The sequence below is a fragment of the Sus scrofa genome, chromosome 11, assembly GCF_054392235.1.
Source record: "Sus scrofa isolate SSC_HxYL_T2T_F1_AM1 chromosome 11, Sscrofa_HxYL_maternal_Yorkshire_Landrace_v2.0, whole genome shotgun sequence".
In the NCBI taxonomy this organism is placed as follows: Eukaryota; Metazoa; Chordata; class Mammalia; order Artiodactyla; family Suidae; genus Sus; species Sus scrofa.
Genome location: NC_139393.1, coordinates 1097263 through 1116790, shown reverse-complemented (window position 1 = coordinate 1116790; position 19528 = coordinate 1097263). Strand labels below are relative to the sequence as shown.

Here is a 19528-nt window from a genome sequence, read left to right as displayed (position 1 = left end):
CTACAGCTCTGATTCGACCCCTAGCCTGGGAACCTCCATATGCCGAGGGAGCGGCTCAAGAAAAAGGCAGAAAAAAAAAGTCTGCCAACAATAAACGTTGGCGAGGGTGTGGAGAAAAGGGAACCCTCCTACACTGTCGGTGGGAAGGTAAAATTGGTACAGTCAGGATGGCAAACAGTAAGGAGGTTCCTTAAAACCTAAAAAGAGAGCGACCGTGTGATCCAGCAATCTTGGGCATCTACCCAGAGAAAACCTTCACCGGAAAAGATCCAGGCACCCAGCGTTCACTGCACACTACCTACAGCAGCCAGGAAATGCAAGCGACCCAGACGCCCACCGACAGAGGAGGCCGAAACGTGTACACACACAATGGGCCATCACTCGGCCACAGCCCGAGGAACGGAGACCATCGGCAGCACCTCGCCCAGACCTGGAGGTCGTCGCACTGGCTCAAGCCAGAGGAAGACAAACACCACGCGATGGCACTTAGAGGCGGCGTCTGAACTTGTTTACAAGACCCGCAGGCCCAGCAAACACTCTCACGGTTACCTAAGGGGAGGGGAGGGTAAACGAGGGGCCTGGCCTCTCAGACACACACACAGACACAAAGCAGCTGATGAGCGGGGCCCGCGGCGACCTACACGCCGACATCGGGCGTCTTGGAGCAACAGGAATGGAAGAGCACCTGCAGAGGAGACACACACCCTCACACACACACACACACACACACAGCTGAGTCACGCTGCCGTATACCCCAAACTAACCCAACTCTACTTCGCTAACGAGAGCGAGCTCTGGCGCGGAGGCAGCAGGAGCCCCCCTGGGAGACAGCGCAGCCTCCGGGGCGCCCGTTCCTCGCAGGGCGGGGACTCGCTGGCCTTGACGTCCCCAACAACCAGAGTGGGAAGGGGCAAGCGGCGCGGCCTTCCCAGAGCAGAGCTGATCAACTCCACCACCAACTCGGCCTCCGCACACACGGCCTGGGAGGGAGACAAGCTACAGAGGCGGCGAGGCAGCGCCGCCTCGTCCTCTCAGGAAGCCTCTGCGCCTGAGCTCGGCATCGGGTCCCCCCGCTCCCGCCACTTGAAAGAAAACGCTGGACACGAGGTCAAAGCAGCGACGCCACGAGGGGCGCGGCGGTGACGGTGGCACCCACTGGATCCCAGAACCCGCACAGGACACCCCCCATCCCCCCGTGCATCGGTCATGCCCATTCTTTTCAAAGTTTGGCCAAAATACGCATATCCTAAAAAAAAAATGTCCTGTTGGTTTTGCTTTTTCACCTTTGTAAAAACGGGTCCCAGCAACGTCTAACTCCGTGTCACCCTGACTGCGCCAGGGCGCCCTGGCAGCTGGGAAAGCGCGGCCTGCAGGGGTATCGGTGAGGGAGTCGGGGTGCACAGACCCCTCCGGCTGAGCCACCCCGCCCCCGCCCTCACCCCCACCGAGGGGCTCCCCGTGTCCAGTGTCCAGAGCCCGAGGCCTGCGCGCGGCCGCCTCGGAGGGCCGGCTCCGCGGACGGGCCAGGTCGGCAGGGACGGCATCTCCTGCTGGTTTCACTGGGCGAGGGTGACTTCTGCACGGGACACCAGCTGGTAACCGAGACCTTTTCTGGGGGGCTCACGCTTTTTCACTGTCTTCGCGTGCTGCCTGGACCTCAGTCAAATGGTGAATGAAAGCAGGACCGAGGCATCCCTGGGCTGTCTCTGATTGGAAAGAACCGTTCCCAGGGTCTCAGGAGGACCCAATTTTTGCCTAAGGTTCAAAGCTCTCTATTGACAAAACTCCCTTTTATTTCTAAGTTGCTAGGTTTTGTTTTTAAAGGTCAAAATGCTTTAAATCAATTTCTCTTCACTCACTGAATTCCGAGGGAACAGCCAACAGAGGCAGGAGAGGTTTTGTGTCTACAGGGCTCTGGATCCAGCCTGCGCCTGCTCTGCCTGGGTTTTCACATCAGAGTTCACAAGTGACGTAGCCGGGTCTGTCCTGCCCCTTCCTCGAGCAGTTCTGCTTGGTTTGGGGACTAAAGTGACAGTGGGCTCCCAGAACCCACCTGCTTTCAGGAAGACAACGTCGGAAGTCTGATAAACTCTTTCCTACACGTGAAACCTCCTGTGCCTACTGCTACGTTTCTAAGATGATGTGTATGTTACTATTTCACTTTAATAGCGGTAAGACTATCCAACTTCTTATTTTCTCCCTGGGCCAGTTTTGTTAAACTATCAGTTTGTGACATTTCCCATTGTTTTCAAATCTGTAAGAAAATCCTCATAGAATTTTTATTTTTTTAATCTATAATCACATCTCTCTTTCACCGGAAATACCTTTAAAGTCTTCAGTCTTCCCCCCTTAACTCACAGCACCAGAGGCCAGTCTACTCCATTCATCTTTCAACGAACCCGCTTCTGGCCAGAGCCACGCTCTCCTGTTGGAGGGGTCCGAGGGGCTCCTCACCTCCTCACGTCTGCCCACTGTGCCCACAGCAGGAACAGGCTCAAGGACACCACCTGGAGAGCGCACGGGCTGCCGAGACCACCTGGACTGCCCGAGTGCTGAGGCCGCTCCGGGAACTGTTCGGCGTCTGGTTGGGCAGCAGAGATCCATGCACCCAGCACCGCGGCGCCCTGGCCGTTAAGCCTGCCGCCTTGGAGCCCATTTCAGAGGCTCCCCAGGCTCTCCTGCTTGCTGGACCCAGCACCTGCCAGACCTACTCTCTTCATCACCAGGGATCTCGAAAGCAGTGCAACCCACGTCCCGTACACATCGCCCCAGTTTCCTGCAGGCGTGGCGACGTCTCAACCAGCTTGTTTGACCTCGTACACCGAGACCTGGCTGTTCTGCAAAAGGGGGCCACTCAAACTATCTGGTTGGCCATATACTGCAAAATATTTCCCCACTTCCCGAGGGTCTCACAACACTCAGAGCACACAAAGCTGTGTCAGACGGACGTCTTGCTTATCCTGTCCTCCCCCCACGCCTCCCCGCCCCCAGCACACGAGTTCAGGGCTGCAGAGGCCACCGCCAAGTGACAAGGGCAAGCATACAAGCAGGTCTGTATTGAACAGTTTTCTGAAAGAAACCTGGTAAGATAAACACTCAGACGGCTTGGCAACAGCAGGTTAAGGAGCAAATCAGAAATCCTGACCACTTCTCAGTGTGCTGAACACACCAGAGGGATTCAGAAGACATCTCTTTGATCAATTTAGAAACCAGAGGATAATTTATAAGTCTTCAGTGTGAAATGATTCAAAGTCTCCCACTCCACCGTCAGGGCAGAAGGACAGGGGAGAGGGAAGAACTGGGCACAATGCCCACACTCACCAGGGTTCTCGTCCGCCGGGCACACGCTGTCCAGAGCCTCCTGATCGCCCTCTGCAGCTATGAAGGCCCATGTGTCGGCCTCGTCTCGAGCGCCTCTCCTTCCTTTAAGGGCCTGCTTGTTCTCCTTGCTCTTCTGATCCTCGGTGACTTGACAATCCGGTGGTATTTCTTCTCTTTTCCGACTATTCTCAGGAGAATCATTTTTTTCTTCCGGAGTTAATTTAAATAAATCAAATGCATTTCTGATTTCCTTAAATGCTAGTGGAAAAAAAAGAAAACTGATAATAATAAATATGAGTCACAAATGTGTTGGAATCAAAAGAAAACCTGGGTTAGTAGGGTTAAAAAACCTATTTTCTGATTTCTTACTACCACCTGCCTTGGCTGTAAAGCCTGCTCAGACTTACTACTGAGGCCCCGACGGGGCTGCAGCCGGCCTTCCCACGGCCGCTCCCTGTGAGCCAGGACGCCCACCCTGAGCGGCTAGCCGAGGAGGCTTCGGAGCTCCTTCCAGTTTAGAGAAAGGCCTACCGGAGACAGGAGCCTCCGGATGATCGGAGCCACGCCAGCAACGGGGCCTCTGCCGAGACGACTGCCCAGCACCGGGTCACACGCAGGAAAGGTCTCGGGACGCGTACGGGAGACATGCGCGAGGCCAGCAACCTGATGGTGCGCCTGCACCGCCTCACCTGGCGCTGTGAGCACCCGGCCGGCGTCTCAGCAAAGGCAGGGCAGAAGGGCGGTCCCCGGGGCCTCCCTACGGATCCGCAGTTAAGCGACATCCCGACAGAATCAAAAGGTACATTCGCTGTGTTTACACGAATGACGCGGAGCTACATGCAGTAACCGTGTCACACAGCAGAGTCTGCAGGAGCAGCCACGGCAAAAGACCCTCTCGCTTTCCCGTCATAACTGAGCTCGTGCTACGAAACGACAGGATGCTGTTTTCCACCGCGTACTCGGGAGAAGGAGCGAGATGACATCGGCTCATGACTGCACCACAAGTGAAGGGAACTAGGGAACAAGAGCCGTGGGAGGGTCCAAACTCCCAGCTCTGACAAGGACCCAGCCTCCCGCCCGAAGGCCCAGGGAAGCCAGTGTTGGCACTCACGCTTCAAGGCCTTGGGCTCTCTTCGGCCTTTTTCGTCCTTGTCCAAATCCTGCCTTTTCTGGTATTTTTCTTTGGGTTCATTTTTTTGGGTCTCTTTCTCCTGAAAAAGACACGTGAGAGCCCAGGTAAGGACGGACGGAGCGGACACTGATTCGGAAAGCCGGTGCCCGGCCCCCGGCCCTTGTGACCTGATGGCCAAGCTGTGCTCCTGCCACTTACCCTCTGCCTCCGCCTCCAAAAGAGCACATTCGACACCCAGCACCACATTTCCTCGCTCTCTTCGCGGGGCTTTTTGGGGGCGGGTTTTTTTGGCCTTTTTAGGGCCGCACCGGCGGCAGATGGAGGTTCCCAGGCTGGGCTCGAACGAGAGCTGCGGCTGCCGGCCTCCGCCACAGCCACAGCCACAGCCACGCAGGATCCGAGCCGTGTCTGCGGCCTCCGCCACAGCTCACGGCGACGCCAGATCCCCAACCCACGGAGCGAGGCCAGGGGTCGAACCCCATCCTCACGGATCCTAGTCGGGTTCCTTTCCTCTGCGCCACAACAGAAACTCCTCTTCCTCACTCTCTCTGAAGAACTTTTTTAATAATTAAAAAAAAGAAATCGCCAAACATTTCTCACCTGGACTCCCACTAACCAAGCACGATTATTCTAATTCTCCACATTCTCCCTTCTCGACTCTGTGATTTTAAAGATAATTTCATTTGCACCCTCACCTTTATTACACCACACAGGCATTTCTACTTGACTGTGTTGTGTCTGCAGTTTTCTTCACCATAACGTTTGTAAACGTTTCCATGTTTGCTATGTCGACTTCACGAGCAATACTTTCACGGCTCCGTAACAGTCCCCCCCTGGCAGGACACGGGTGAGAGTGGTGTGGCCTGGGGCGGACCCGCCCTGCGTGCCCTGCTGCAGCACCGCTCTCCAGTAAGGAGGTCACAGCATCGGACGCCCGTGTGCCGAGGTCTGCAGGTGTGAGACCCCAGCCCAATGGAAGATGCTAATACCTGACGAGCTCAGCACACAGCCCCCAGGCCTCCCGGGGCCTCGGGACTAAAGCCCGGGGACCCCGCAACCTCACCATCTGCCCGTCAGAGAACCGTGCTCTGCGGGCCCCCACCCCTCACCCAGCCTTTAGTCTTTTATTTTTATTTTGTCTTTTCTAGGGCCTCACCCTCGGCAGGGGTCTAACTGGAGTTGTAGCTGCGGGCCTACGGCACAGCTCACGGCAACACCGGATCCTCAACCCACTGAGCGAGGGCAGGGATCGAGCGAACCCGCAACCTCATGGTTCCTAGTCGGATTCGTTAACCACCGAGCCAAGATGGGAACGCCTCACCCGGGCTTTACAGCTGCTTGGCTAAAGCCCTTCGGGGAGGGAGCCGTGGGTTTCAGAGCAGGAGTCACCCGTCCTCCTTCGTCGGGCAGAGGCTGCACCTTCCTTCACCAAAGCCAGGCGTGAGTACACTGGCTTCACTGTGCAGCTTTTGGTTTTAGTGAAGACAACACTGCCGTAAACGCCTCCGTATACACAGCTTTCCCTCCACTCTAAAATGATTTCCTTAAGATAAACCCACAACACTGGGAATAATGGATGGAAAAAAAAAAGACCTTTTAAAATAACCCTTCGTCCATATCACACACATGCATCTTTTCAAAATATTTCCACTTTGAAAAAACATAAAACTAACTTTTGTAATGGAGAGGTAAACTCTGTTAAACATGTTTCCAAGAACTAAATCACTTTGAAGGTTAGTATGCCCTGCACTAGTATTTAAGTAAAAAGTGGTATATTTTTCTGTTAACAGGGAAAGTATCAAGTCGGGTATTAAGCTAATAAAGCCATTTGCTTTCCTATATGATGCTACTCGGCATCTGAGTGCCTCTAAGAAATCCTGACGCATCCACACACTGGCCCCCGTTTTCTGGCTGCAGTTGGTCCAGAAGGCGGCAGCGTGGGACTCAAGTGAAAGCTGCGGCGCCTCGGGAGCAGCCAACCGCCCCCTCTGGTCACACTTGCCAGGCCAGCGGCTCTTTGGCACATGAATTGCTTTAAGCTGGTTATTGTCAAAGAAACGGCAGGCGTGGGAAAAACTGCGCGCCGAGAAGGGGTTCCCTCTTTGAGAAACACTTGCGTTTGCAAGGGAACTGTCCCCAGGGTCCAGAAGCCATCGACGGAGACGGCGAGGACGGGAGGAGGCCGAGCAGCCTGGCCCTGTGACCGTGCTCTCGCCGGTCCTCCCAGAGCTGCCCCCCAACACCCTCTGGGGTCTCCGGCTGCGGACGGTGTTGGCGGCGGGGGCCTGGCCCGTCCAGGTGAGTCACTCCGTTTTCCTGGGTCTCTCCCGGGCAGACCAGGTGTAAACTTCGGTTTGACTTTCTCCGGTTAGTCTGCCTCAGGCCCACTTAACGCTAGAGCGGCCAGAAGGACCTAGAAGGTGGAGGGAGTGTCTTCCTCCCGACACACTGTTAACTCTAACGACAGAAAAACTTCTCCTATGGGCACCCCTCAGAGACACGGCCGGTTCGGTTCTAGATCGGTGTAATAAAGCCAAGAATGAGATAAAGAGAGTCACAACTTTTCGGTTTCCAAGTGCACGTAACAGCTACGTCTGCATGACTCTACAGTCTTAAGTGTGCGACAGCAGCATGTCTAAAGAACCGTCCACACCTCAACTCAAAACCGCTCCACTGCTGACAAGTGCCAAGCATCCTCTGAGCTTTCAGCGGGTCCTCACCTTTTTGCGGCAGCAACACCTAAGCGCCGACCCCAGATCACCACAAATGCAGCAATAACGGGAAAAGGGAAACATCGTGAGAATGACCAGACTGTGGCACAGAGACACGAGGTGAGCAGATGCTGTTGAGACACGGGTGCCGACAGGCTTGCTCGGCTCCGGGCCGAGCCAGACCTTCGATGAGTGAAAAACGGGTGGGCCTGCGGCTTCACCGTTTGCTTCCTCTGCACTACCTGTGACACTGTGCACCGAAAGAGCGCCAGCGTGACGGGGACAGGGCTGAGCTCTGTCAGATGGGAACCACGGGCCCCGAGCCCCCACCCTGTCCTGCACTCACCTCCTCCGGGGAGTCTGCACCCGGTCGGGAGCCGCTCTGCGCGGGGGGCGACGCGGGCGCCAGCTTCTCCGCCTCGGCGCCACTTCTGCCCCTGTCTTGATTCCTCTGCTTCTTCTGCACCGGTTTCTTCTCCGAGAGGGGGCTCTTGTTCTCTGGCGTCCTGCTCTCTTTAGGTTCCTCTGTCTTTCTCGGTCTCTTCTTCTTCCTCTTGGCTCTGGCATCCTCCTCGTCAGCACTGAGAGCGCCGTCCTGCTGCTGCTCGAATCCGGCCTCGGGCAGGGCATCTGGCTCGGCTTTATCTCTTGCCCCTTTCATCTGTTTCTCTTCCCTGTGCTCAGGCTGGGAGTCTTCACTGTCCGCCTCCTGAAACGGGGACCCGCCCAGCACGGTCGACTCAGGTTCCAGCGGTGGGGCCACACACTTCTCTTTCTTTGCCTTCTTCTCTTCTTTGGAGTCTTCTCTTATGTTAGTCTTTAAATCTCTTACTTCGCCCTTCTTACCTTTCCTTAACTCCTTACTTTCTCTTACGTCATCTTTCTTGGGCTTTTTGGATTCCTTTAATTCTTCTCTGGCCTCCAAAATTCTTTTCTTTGTCCTTAAATCAAAAACCGAGCTTTCAGAGGAGCTCTCCAGGTCTGCTTTGGGTTTATCTTTGGCTTTCCCAGACTTTGCCTTTTTCTTTTTCAGATCCTCTGGGCTCTTCTCTTCTCTGGGCCGTAGTTTTTTCTTTTTCTTCTTCGGAGAAGTGTCTTCTTGGGTCTCGCTTTGTTGATCACTATCCGAGTTTGCCTCAAATATGTCATTATTTAAGGTGAGTCTCTATAAAGCATAAAAAAGATTTAAATACTCATTACTCACTGGCACAGCAACGGTGAAGGTTTTGAAAAGTGGTACTAATTAAACCTAAGAGGGAGTGCTCTCTCAACTCCTCGAAATTACTTACCCAAATTGAAATGGTATAACGTTACTTCTATGTTTGATTTAACACATAGGACTAGGTGGTGACATTAAGCGGCAATCCAGGGGGACAGATCGACACAGAGGGACAGAAACTGTCCCAACTGAGGGCAGTGAACGATGCCATCATCTATGCCGGGGGTGGCATACGTCTCCAACGCCAAAATTTCCAAAATAGCAAGTAATTTGTATAGACTTTATTTGTTGCCAAAAAAGTGACAAATGCAAACACAAAGATTTTTTTAAGATTTTGGGAGTTCCCATCGTGGCGCAGTGGTTAACGAATCCGACTAGGAACCCCGAGGTTGCGGGTTCGATCCCTGCCCTTGCTCAGTGGGTTAACGATCCGGCATTGCCGTGAGCTGTGGTGTGGGTTGCAGACGCGGCTCGGATCCAGCATTGCTGTGGCTCTGGCATAGGCCGGAGGCTACAGCTCCAATTCGACCCCTAGCCTGGGAACCTCCATATGCCGCAGGAGCGGCCCAAGAAATAGCAAAAAGACAAAAAGGAGAAAAAAAAAAAGATTTTGGATCCCAGAATTTCTTAGAACTTGCTGCTCCAGTTCACAATTTAGTTAGGAAAAGAGCAAGACGGCACCGAAGTCGTACTTCCCCAACTGATTTGGTTTGTGTCAACAGGAATCTGAAACAGCTGTTTCAGAAAAGATCTTTTCCTATTCTGAAAAAACCCCCAGAACCCTAGAGTAAAGTATACATATAGCTACAAAAACACTGCAGGAGTTCCTGTCGTGGCGCAGTGGTTGAAGAATCTGACTGGAAACCATGAGGCTGCGGGTTCGGTCCCTGGCCTTGCTCAGTGGGTTAAGGATCCCACTGTTGCCGTGAGCTGTGGTGTAGGTCGCGGCTCAGCTCGGATCCTGCAGTGCTGTGGCTGTGGCGTAGGCTGGTGGCTACAGCTCCGATTAGACCCCTTGCCTGGGAACCTCCATATGCCGCGGGAACGTCCCAAGAAAAGGCAAAAAGACAAAGCAAAAAAAAAAAAAAAAACCCACTATGCAAAGCATTTTCAGTTCCCGTTTCTCCAAATTCCCTTCCAAATGACTTGGGGTGGGAAAAAAGGGAAGGAAAGGATAGGTGTATTTTTAAGTTTTCTGGAGTTCCTTGGTGGCCTAGCAGGCTAAGGATACAGCACTGTCACTGCTGTGGCGTGGGTTCCATCCCTGGTCCAGGAACTTCCACATGCTGCTGACAAGCCCCACCCCAAAAATGCTTTTTTTAAATTTTCAAAAAAGAAAAAAGTTTTCCCTATGGTGCCTAAGAAATGAATGCCACCTGCAGCAGAAACGAATCTGACTAGGATCCATGAGGACGCAGCTTCGATCCCTGGTCTCCCTCAGTGGGTTAAGGATCCAGCGTTGCTGTGAGCTGTGGTGTAGGTCACAGATGAGGTCAGATCCCGCACTACTGTAGCTGTGGTTTAGGCCAGCAGCTACAGCTCTGATTCGACCCCTAGTCTGGGAACCCCCACATGCCGTGGGTACGGCCCTAAAAAGCAAATAAACAAACAAACCAATACTATAATTCTGCTTCTATATCTAGCTACAAGTTCACATGAAAACAGGGAATAGCAGAACATGTTAAAAATACTGTGCCCTCAAGCCAAACCCAGAACATAGGAAACTCTACAGAAAAATGAACAGGATGGGGGGGGAAGAGGGAAGATTAGAAGTCATTATAGATTAAAAGAGATTTATAAATTTCCAGTGATATACACCCTGCAAACCTTTGTCAAATCCCAATTCAATCAAAGCAACAAAAAGATGTGGTCTGTTTTGCTTCTCTGAGACAAGTGGGGGACACTGAACACATTACTGGACACTAGAGGATGTTAAGGAGTTCCCTGGTGGCTCAGTGGGTTCACAGGCTGGTGATCTTTACAAAAGAATGAGGATAGTTCCTGTCGTGGCACAGTGGAAACAAATCTGACGAGGAACCATGAGGTTGAGGGTTCGATCCCTGGCCTCGCTCAGTGGGTTAAGGATCCGGCATTGCTGTGAGCTGTAGTATATACATTGCAGACTCGGCTTGGATCTGGTGTTGCTGTGGCTATGATGTAGGCTGGCAGCTACAGCTCCCATTAGACCCCTAGCCTGGGAACCTCCATATGCCTTGGGTGCAGCCCTAGAAAAGACACACACAAAAAAGAAGAATGAGCCTTGGAGTTCCTGTTGTGGGCCAGTGGGTTAAGAACCTGACTAGCATCCATGAGGATATGGGTTCAATCCCTGGTCTCACTCAGTGGGTTAAGGATCTGGTGTTGCTATAAACTGTGTTATAAGGTCACAGACACAGCTCGGGATCCTGCGTTTCTGTGGCTGGGGCGAAGGCCCAACTGCAGCTCCAATTCAACCCCAAGCCTGGGAACTTCCATATGCCATAGGTGTGGCCCTAAAAAGAAAAAAAAAGAAAAGAATAACTCTCAAACACAGTCTATCATTCAGATCGTCAATAATTTTAAATCAAGAGAACTGCAAGGTGGGTTAAAGCAGAGCCTGGGTAAAGGGAAAGGGACAGTAACACCCGTATTCTGGAAGATACGGCTTCTTGGGAGAAGTTTCAGCAAAAAAGCTTATCTTACAAAAACGACAATAAAAAAAAAGTTAGAAATACAGTTTATGAAGATTTCAATCCAAATGTCTAAACCGAAAGAAGTAAGGACCAATCACTTAATAAGACAGGTGCACCTGTGTCTGTTTAGTGTTTTTAGGGAAAGAAATAGGAAGGAAGGAGTGGGCACCCACTTCAGAAAAGTGAGGTCAAACACAGCAAAAAACTTAAGGAAAAAAGACTCTAATCTGAACTCATGTTGGTTTTTTTGTCTTTTTAGGGCCACACCTGCAGCATATGGAGGTTGCCAGGCTAGGGGTCTAATCAGAGCTGTAACTGCTGGCCTCCGCCACAGCCACAGCAACGCAGGATCCAAGCCTCATCTGCCACCTACACCATAGGTGTAGATCACGGCAACGCTGGATCCTTAACCCACTGAGTGAGGCCAGGGATTGAACACACGTCCTCATGGATGCTAGTCAGGTTTGATAACTGCTGAGCCCCGATGGGAACTCCTGAACTCATTGTGTAAAGGATTTCCTTTACAAAAATTTAAGAAGTACTGAAGGGTACAGACCCTGCCACTACAGTATACATTTAAAAAACTGGTACTTCCGCTCTTGTCAATGGATTTCAAAGTACAGCCCAAACCAAAAGAAAACTTACCACAGTGGTTAACAGCACAGCTGCCTTAGAGCAGAAACTATCACACTGGTGTAAATCAACTATACTTCAAAAATTTCTCTGCAGCCCTGGATGCAGATTCAAGCCCTGGCCTAGCTCAGTGGTTTAAGGATCCAGAGTTGCTGCAGCTGTGGCACAGGTGGCAACGGGGCTCAGATCTGAACACTGGCCTGGGAACTCCATTAGCCAAGGGACGGCCAAAAAATAAAAGAAAAAAAAAATTTAAATAATGATGGTAAGTTTACATACATACACATACAAAGAGTGTAGCTGCCAGAGTTCCCGCTGTGGCTCAGTGGCAACGAACCTGGCTAGCATCCATGAGGATGCAGGTTCAATCCCTGGCCTTGTTTAGGGGGTTAAGGATCCACTGTTGCCATGAGCTGTGGTGTAGGCTGCAGACGTGCCTTGGATCCTACTTGGCTGTGGCTGTGGCAGAGGCCAGCAATTACAGCTCTGATTTGACACCTAGCCTGGGAACTTCCGTATGTGGGGCTGCCCTAAAAAGACAGGAAAAAAAAAAAAAAAAAAAAAAGAGTATAGCTGTCTGGCTTTATCAGGTGGACTTGGGCTCATTACTTAACTCCTCTAAGCCTCAGTTTCTCATTTTAATCCCTACAAGTGCTGGCTCACTATGTGGCACCTACAGAGAAAGTGCTGGGTACACAGAGCCTGCCTCCATCGCTGCTATTACTATTAACAACGCCACACACAGTCGAGTCCTAATACTGTTTGGGTCATTTAAAAAGTACTAAGTGTTTTTTTTTTAAGGGCTGCACCCACAGCATATGGGAGTTCCCAGGCTAGGGGCTGAATTGGAGTGAAAAAGAAAACCACAAGAAAGAATTTGAGTAAGAGTAGATTCAATTTATAAAGAGAAGCTTTACATGAAAATTACAAGAAAAGGAGTTCCCATCATGGCACAGTGGAAACAAATCTGACTAGGAACCAGGAGGTTGCAGGTTCAATCCCTGGCCTTGCTCAGTGGATTAAATGATCCGGCGTTGTCATGAGCTGTGGTGTAGGTCACAGATGCGGCTCTGATCTGGCATTGCTGTGGTTGTGGTGTAGGCTGGCAGCTGTAGCTCCTATTTGATTCCTAGCCTGGGAACCTCCATATGCCATGGGTGTGGCCCTAATAAGACAAAACAAACAAACAAACAAACAAAAAACAAAAAAAAAGAAGAAAGAAAATTACAAGAAAAAATGGGAAACTTACAAGAAAAATGTGAAATTCTAACAAGATTGATAAATAAATAAAGCCAATTTGGAACTATATCTAGTCACTTACAATGGAGCGTGATAATGTGGGAAAAAGAATGTATATATTTATGTATGACTGGGTCACCATGCTGTACAGGAGAAAACTGACAGAACACCGTAAACCAGTTATGGTGGAAAAAATAAAAATCATTTAAAAAATAAATAAATAGAGCCAATTCAATAACGCATGAAATATGAGAATCAACGACAAAACAATGGGAGCTCCCGTGGTGGCACAGTGGTAAACGAATCCGACTAGGAACCACGAGGTTGCGGGTTCGGTCCCTGCCCTTGCTCAGTGGGTTAAGGATCCGGCGTTGCCGTGAGCTGTGGTGTAGGTCACAGACGCGCCTTGGATCCCGGGTTGCTGTGGCTGTGGTGTCGGCCGGGGGCTACACCTCTGACTGGACCCAGAGCCTGGGAACCTCCATATGCTGCGGGTGTGGCCCTAAAAAGAAAAAAAGAAAAAAGAACAAAAGAATGGATGAATCCACAGAAGGGAACTTAACCGAAACCTGTGCTTCAGCTTTAACATCATCCCTCGTCAGACCTCACCACGTCCTTCTCCAAACGGCTGCTGAGAACTTCAGCTCACTGCTTCCCACCATCAGTAAGAGCTACCAGAAGGCAATGAGGCAGCTGAAAACTCAAGCGCAGATGATCAGACCTATGAATAATCTGAGGCAGATTAGCATCCACAGCTTTATAAAGTGATCTAAGAATTGTGTTAATTAGAAAAGCCAGATGGACAACAGCTTAATAATGCTGATTTTAAAAGAAAAGTATGCATTGCATCTGTAGTGGTAACATGAAAACAAAAAATTCCTCAGGTTCATAAAACCACGATGCTCTCTCACAACCTGGGCAGACACAGGTCTTTTTCTCCCCACTTTCATCTTACTCTTACCTGAAAGGAAAATATTAATGACCTGTCCCAACTGCCTGCCTGTCAACTGCCATCGGCTGCAGAGAGAAGAGTCTGGCAAAACCAATGAGAGCGCTCTGCGAGAACCAACTGGATCCACAAATCTGACGGGAGGAGAGCGGAGTCTCTCTCATTAGCTGTGAACTCCTTACTGCGCATTCTGTAAATCACTGGCATTTCTAAAGCTTATTGTGTGACGAAGACACGAGGAGATAAAATCCCATACCTGGATGTCTTTCTTGACGGGCTTGGCTTTGTTCTCTGCAACTTTCTTCCTGAATTCCAGAAGCACTTCTTTGCAGTCCTCCAGGTGAACCTCGGGCTCCCAGGTGTCATCGTCCGACGTGTATCCTTTCCATCGAACTTTGTACAGGATCTTACCCTGTTAGAGAAGTTAACAGCAGGCAAATAAAGCACGACGCTGATTACACTCCAGACACCCAGCGGCTGAGGATCCTTCACCCAAATGGAAATGGAGACTGAGACCAGGACAGAGAATGTTCGTCTCCTGAGATCATTTGTGAAGCCCTTAAAACAAATAATAAAAGTACATCCAATCCAAATCCAGCTGCACTTTCTCCCTCACAGGGCAGTCACTCATCACAGTGGAGCAAAAATGACCAATCAGGAATTCCCGTCACGGCGCAGCGGAAACGAATCTGACTAGGAACCATGAGGTTGCAGGTTCGATCCCTGGTCTCACTCAGTGGGTTAAGGATCCGGCGTTGTCATGGGCTGTGGTGTAGGTGGCAGACGTGGCTCGGATTCCGAGTTGCTGTGGCTCTGGTGTAGGCAGGTGGCCACATCTCCAATTCGACCCCTAGCCTGGGAACCTCCATATGCTGTGGGAGCAGCTCAAGAAAAGGCAAAAAGACAAAAAAAAAAAAAAAAAAAAGAGTCAATATGCAAAATATACAGTCACTGCAGCATCACTGGTCACTGCTGTGGCATGGGTTCAGTCCCTGGCTCAGGATCCACATGGCAAGGGCACAGCCAAAAAAAAAAAAAAAAAGAAAGAAAGAAAGAAAGAAAGAAAGAAAGAAAGAAAGAAAGAAAAGAAAAGAAAGGGGCAGAAGAACTAACAGACATACAGACCGCTGAAAAGTAGCTGAAAAGATGCTCAACATCACTAACCATCAGGGAAATGCAACTCAAACCACAATGAAATACCACCTCACACCTGTGAGAATGGCCATCCTTAGAAGAAAAGAAATACTGGGAGTTCCTGTTGTGGCTCAGGAACTAGGCCCAACTAGTATCCATGAGGATGAGAGTTCAATCCCTGGCCTCGATCAGTGGGTTAAAGGATCCAGCATTGCTGTGAGCTGTGCAGGTCACAGAGGCGGCTCAGATCTAGCGTTGCTGTCGCTGTGGTGTAGGCCAGCAGCTGCAGCTCCAGTTTGACCCCTAGCCTGGGAACTTTATATGCCATGAGTGCAGGCCTAAAAAGACCAAAAACAAACAAAAAACAAAACCAAAAGAAAAGAAATATCAAGTTTTTACGAAGATATGGAGAAAAGGGAACTCTTACATACTGGGATGAGAATGTAAATTAGTATGGCCACTACAAGACAGTAATGTGAGACCTTCAAAAAATTACAAACAAGGAGTTCCCACTGTTGTCTAGTGGGTTAAGGATCCAGCATTGCTGCAGCTGCAGCTGGGATTTGATCCCTGGCTGGGGAACTTCCCTATGCTATATGGACATAAACAAACAAAAATAACAGGAGGTCCCTTGGGGTGCAGGAGGTTACGGATTCAGTGTTGTCACTGCAATGTCACAGGTGAATGCTGTGGGGCAGCTTCTAACCTTGGCCCAGGAACTGCCACATGCAGTGGATGCAGCAATAATAAATAAATAAATAAATAAAATTAAAAACAGAACTACCAGAGTTTTCACTGCGGCACAGTGGGTTAAGAATCTGATTGCAGTGGCTCGGGTTGCTCTGAGGGTTCCATCCTGGCCTGAGAACAGAGGATTAAGGATCTAGCAGTGCCACAGCTGAGTTGTAGGTCACAGCTGTGGCTCGAATTCAGTCCCTGGCCTGGGAACTTCCATATGCCGTGGGTGCAGCCATAAAACAAACAAACAAATATATAAACAAAAACCAACAAAAAAAAACCCACTATATGATTCAGCAATCTCACTTCTGGTATTTATCAAAAAAAAAAAAAATGTAAACACTAACTCAAAAAGATACATGTACCGCCACGTTCACTGCAGCATAATTTACAATAGTCCAAAAACAGAAACAACCTAAATGTCCAACAAATGAAGAAAACGTAGTGTGTGTGTGTGTGTGCGCGTGTGCGCACACATACACACATATCTTACACATCTAATCATATCCATCACATATGTACACAATGGAATATTATTCAGTCATCAAAAATGAAACCTAGGAGTTCCCGTTGTGGCGCAGCAGGAACGAATCCGACTGGGAACCATGAGGTTGCGGGTTCGATCCCTGGCCTCATTCAGTGGGTTAAGGATCTGGTGTTGCTGTGAGCTGTGGGGTAGGTCAGCAGGTGTAGCTCCGATTCGACCCCTAACCTGGGAACCTCCACATGCCACAGGTGCGGCCCTAATAAGACAAAAAGACACAGACACAGACACACAGACACACAGACACACAGACACACACACACACACACACACACTCGGAGAAACCTAGCCATTTACAACAACATGGATGGGCCTCAAGGGCATTATGAACAGTGAAATAGGTCAAAGAAAAATAAAAACTATGTGATCGCACTTACACATGGACTATTAAAACAAAACACCCCAAGGAGCCCCCATTGTGGCTCAGCAGAAACGAATCTGAGTAGTAACCATGAAGACACAGGTTCAAGCCCTGGCCTCGTGCAGTGGGTTAAGAATCTGGTGTTGCTGTGGCTGTGGCGTACGCCAGTGGCTACGGTCCAGATTCGACCCCTAGCCTGGGAACTTCATAAACCATGGGTAGGGCCCTAAAAATTAAAAAAAAAAAAAAAAAAAAAAAAAAGACGAAAAAGAAACAAAACCCCTGAAGCTCACCAGAGAACAGACTGGTGGTGCCTGAGGAAGGGGTGGGGGATGGAAACAAACGGGAGGAGGGTCGAAAGGTACAAACATCCAGGTACAACATCGCTGGGTGACGGGCCATCATCAACCTGGAGCACGGCGACCAGCGTGACTAACCCTGTACTGCGTGGACTGCGTATCCGAAAGTCGCCAGGAATGCAGATCTTGCAGTTCCCAGGTGGCTCAGCAGGTTAAGGATCTGGCATTGTCACTGCTACGGCTTGGGTTCCATCCCTGGCCCACAAACTTTTGCATGCTGTGGGCATAACCTTAAAAGGTCTCCTCACAGGAGTTCCCATCACGGCACATGGGAAAGGAATCTGACTAGGAACCACGAGATTGTGGGTTCGATCCCTGGCCTCGCTCAATGGGTTGGTTAAGAATCTAGCGTTGCCATGATCTGTGGTGTAGGCCATAGATGTGGCTCTGATCCTGTGTTGCCGTGGCTGTGGTGAAGGCCAGCAGCTATAGCTCTGATTTGACCCCTAGCCTAGGAACCTCCATATGCCACGGGTGTGGCCGTAAAAAGCCGCACTGTTCAATACCCAGTCTCACTGAGAAGCAAGAACAAACTTTTTTTTTTTGGTCTTTTTAGGGTCATACCTGCTGCATATGGCAGTTTCCAGGCCAGGCAGGGGTCGAATTGGAGCTGCAGCTGCCGGCCTACACTACAGCCACAGCAATGCCAGAACTGAGCCATGTCTGTGACTTGCACCACAGCTTATGGCAACGCCAGATCCTTAACCCACGGAGTGAGGCCAGGGATCGAACCTGCATCTTCATGGATTGTAGTCAGATCTGTTAACTTCTGAGCCACGACAGGAACTCTCAAGAACAAACTCTTGCGATCGTTTCCCACATGAACCGCAGGGCACAATTCTAGCTATACGCTTAACACCTGTGGATTTTAATCATACAACCACAAGGTGATAAACATTCCAAACTGAGTGCCAACCACTGCTCCCTCCCATTTTACCCTTCAGTGATCCCCACACTGCCTTCCAGTCATCCTGCCCTTTGCGGAGGGATCAAGCCTCAGCACCCAACAGGAGCAGAAGCTAAGAAATAATGCAAAGAGAACAATCTTGGTCTCATGACTTCCAAAAATAATCCCGGAAATCTTCATAATTTAAAAACAATAATTATGAGTGTCAGTTTAATGGTTCAGCTATATAACTGGGTGGGGAGACAGTTACTGTATCAACTGAAAATGCATGTACATTCTTTTCAGTAAAATAGTCTGCAAAAAGAAAACTGCTAATATATGACATTGTAAGAGCTTCTATGAAGGTGTAGTTAAAACTGAGGATGAACCAGGTTGAGACAGCATGGCTGCTTAATCAGCCTGCAGGAAGGGAGGCAGAAGAAAGGAAATCTCAGGCAACAGTGCTGCCTTCAAAAAGAGCAGTGTTTTTCCCCCTTTTAGGGCCACACCTTTGGCACATGGAAGTGCCCAGGCTATGGGCCGAAGTCGAGTTGCAGCTGCCTGCCTATCTTAGAGCCATAGCAATGCCAGATCCAAGCCACATCTGCAACCAACGCCGCAGCCTGCAGCAACACCACAGATGCTTACATTGTATATGGGAAAATTATACTTCAAGACGTCCCACTTTTTACTGTTTGTAACTAACAATAATATTGATGACACTTCATTTCAATTATTTATCCCCCACTGGACAGGATAGCTTTTTTTTTAATACTTAATGAATTTCATCACACTTACAGGTGTACAACAATCACCACAACCTAATTTTACAGCATGGACAGGGGAATTTTTAACGTCAGCAACTGAGTATGATACAACTAATCTCTGTATCCTCAGGACCTAACACAGCACCCAGCATGCAGTAGCTGAGACCAAAAAAGTCCGTGAATGGACAAAAAAAAAAAAAAAAAAAAACAAAACAAAACACACACACACAAAGTAGTGTACGCAAATGGGAAATAAAAGACAATAAAAAGAACACAACATATATAACGACCACCGTATAGGACCTTTGGTTATCTTACTCCTATTTACTAAAAGAGATTATTTGCCATCCTTATTATTGTCCGTCCTTGCACCCTCTTACTTTCCCTCAGCCTCCAGCCCACAATTCATTCGCCCACTTAACAATCTGATGTACACTAAGCAACTACTGCAGGCTAAGCATTAAAGTGATAAAACATCATTTTGTTATCACTTCAATAACAAAACTTAAAACGCATAGTCATGTACTAGAAGAGGCCTACAGTCTACAAGACAAACATATAAGAACGATAAATAAATCCTAAAACAAAAGTCTACACCCAGCGTCAGTGGGGCACCTCACTCTGTTGGGATCAGGGTCAAACGAGGCTTTCACGGGGGAAGAGAACAGGAGTTCCCCGGGAGAGGAACGAGGATGCTCAGGGCCTCTGGACCTGAGATGTGCCCTGTGGGGAGAAGGCGAGGACGAAGGCCCAAAAGCGGAGCACAGTCCCCACGTCCCCTGCGGCGAGAAACGTCCCCTGCGGCGAGAAACGCCCCCGCACCGCCTCCAGCGCCTCCGCCGCGCCGACCGCCGCGCGTGGGC

At 49.8% G+C, this 19528-nt stretch overlaps 1 protein-coding gene across 4 annotated transcripts in view; it reads right to left on the bottom strand.

Moving 5' to 3' along the window:
* Positions 1 to 19528, bottom strand: part of MPHOSPH8 (M-phase phosphoprotein 8) — a 31967-nt gene that overhangs the window by 12090 nt on the left and 349 nt on the right. For 2 of the 4 annotated variants that reach the window (XM_013980701.3, XM_005668563.4), the window contains exons 2-5: positions 14133 to 14288; positions 7511 to 8329; positions 4433 to 4532; positions 3322 to 3579 (exon numbers count right to left, since the gene is read on the bottom strand). In XM_013980701.3, the coding sequence (XP_013836155.1) occupies positions 3322 to 3579; positions 4433 to 4532; positions 7511 to 8329; positions 14133 to 14288 (1333 nt within the window). Of the gene's footprint in view, positions 1 to 3321; positions 3600 to 4432; positions 4533 to 7510; positions 9403 to 13398; positions 14289 to 19528 lie in introns of all 4 variants that reach the window. The other 2 variants (XR_014818896.1, XM_084981218.1) reach the window with 2 other exon arrangements.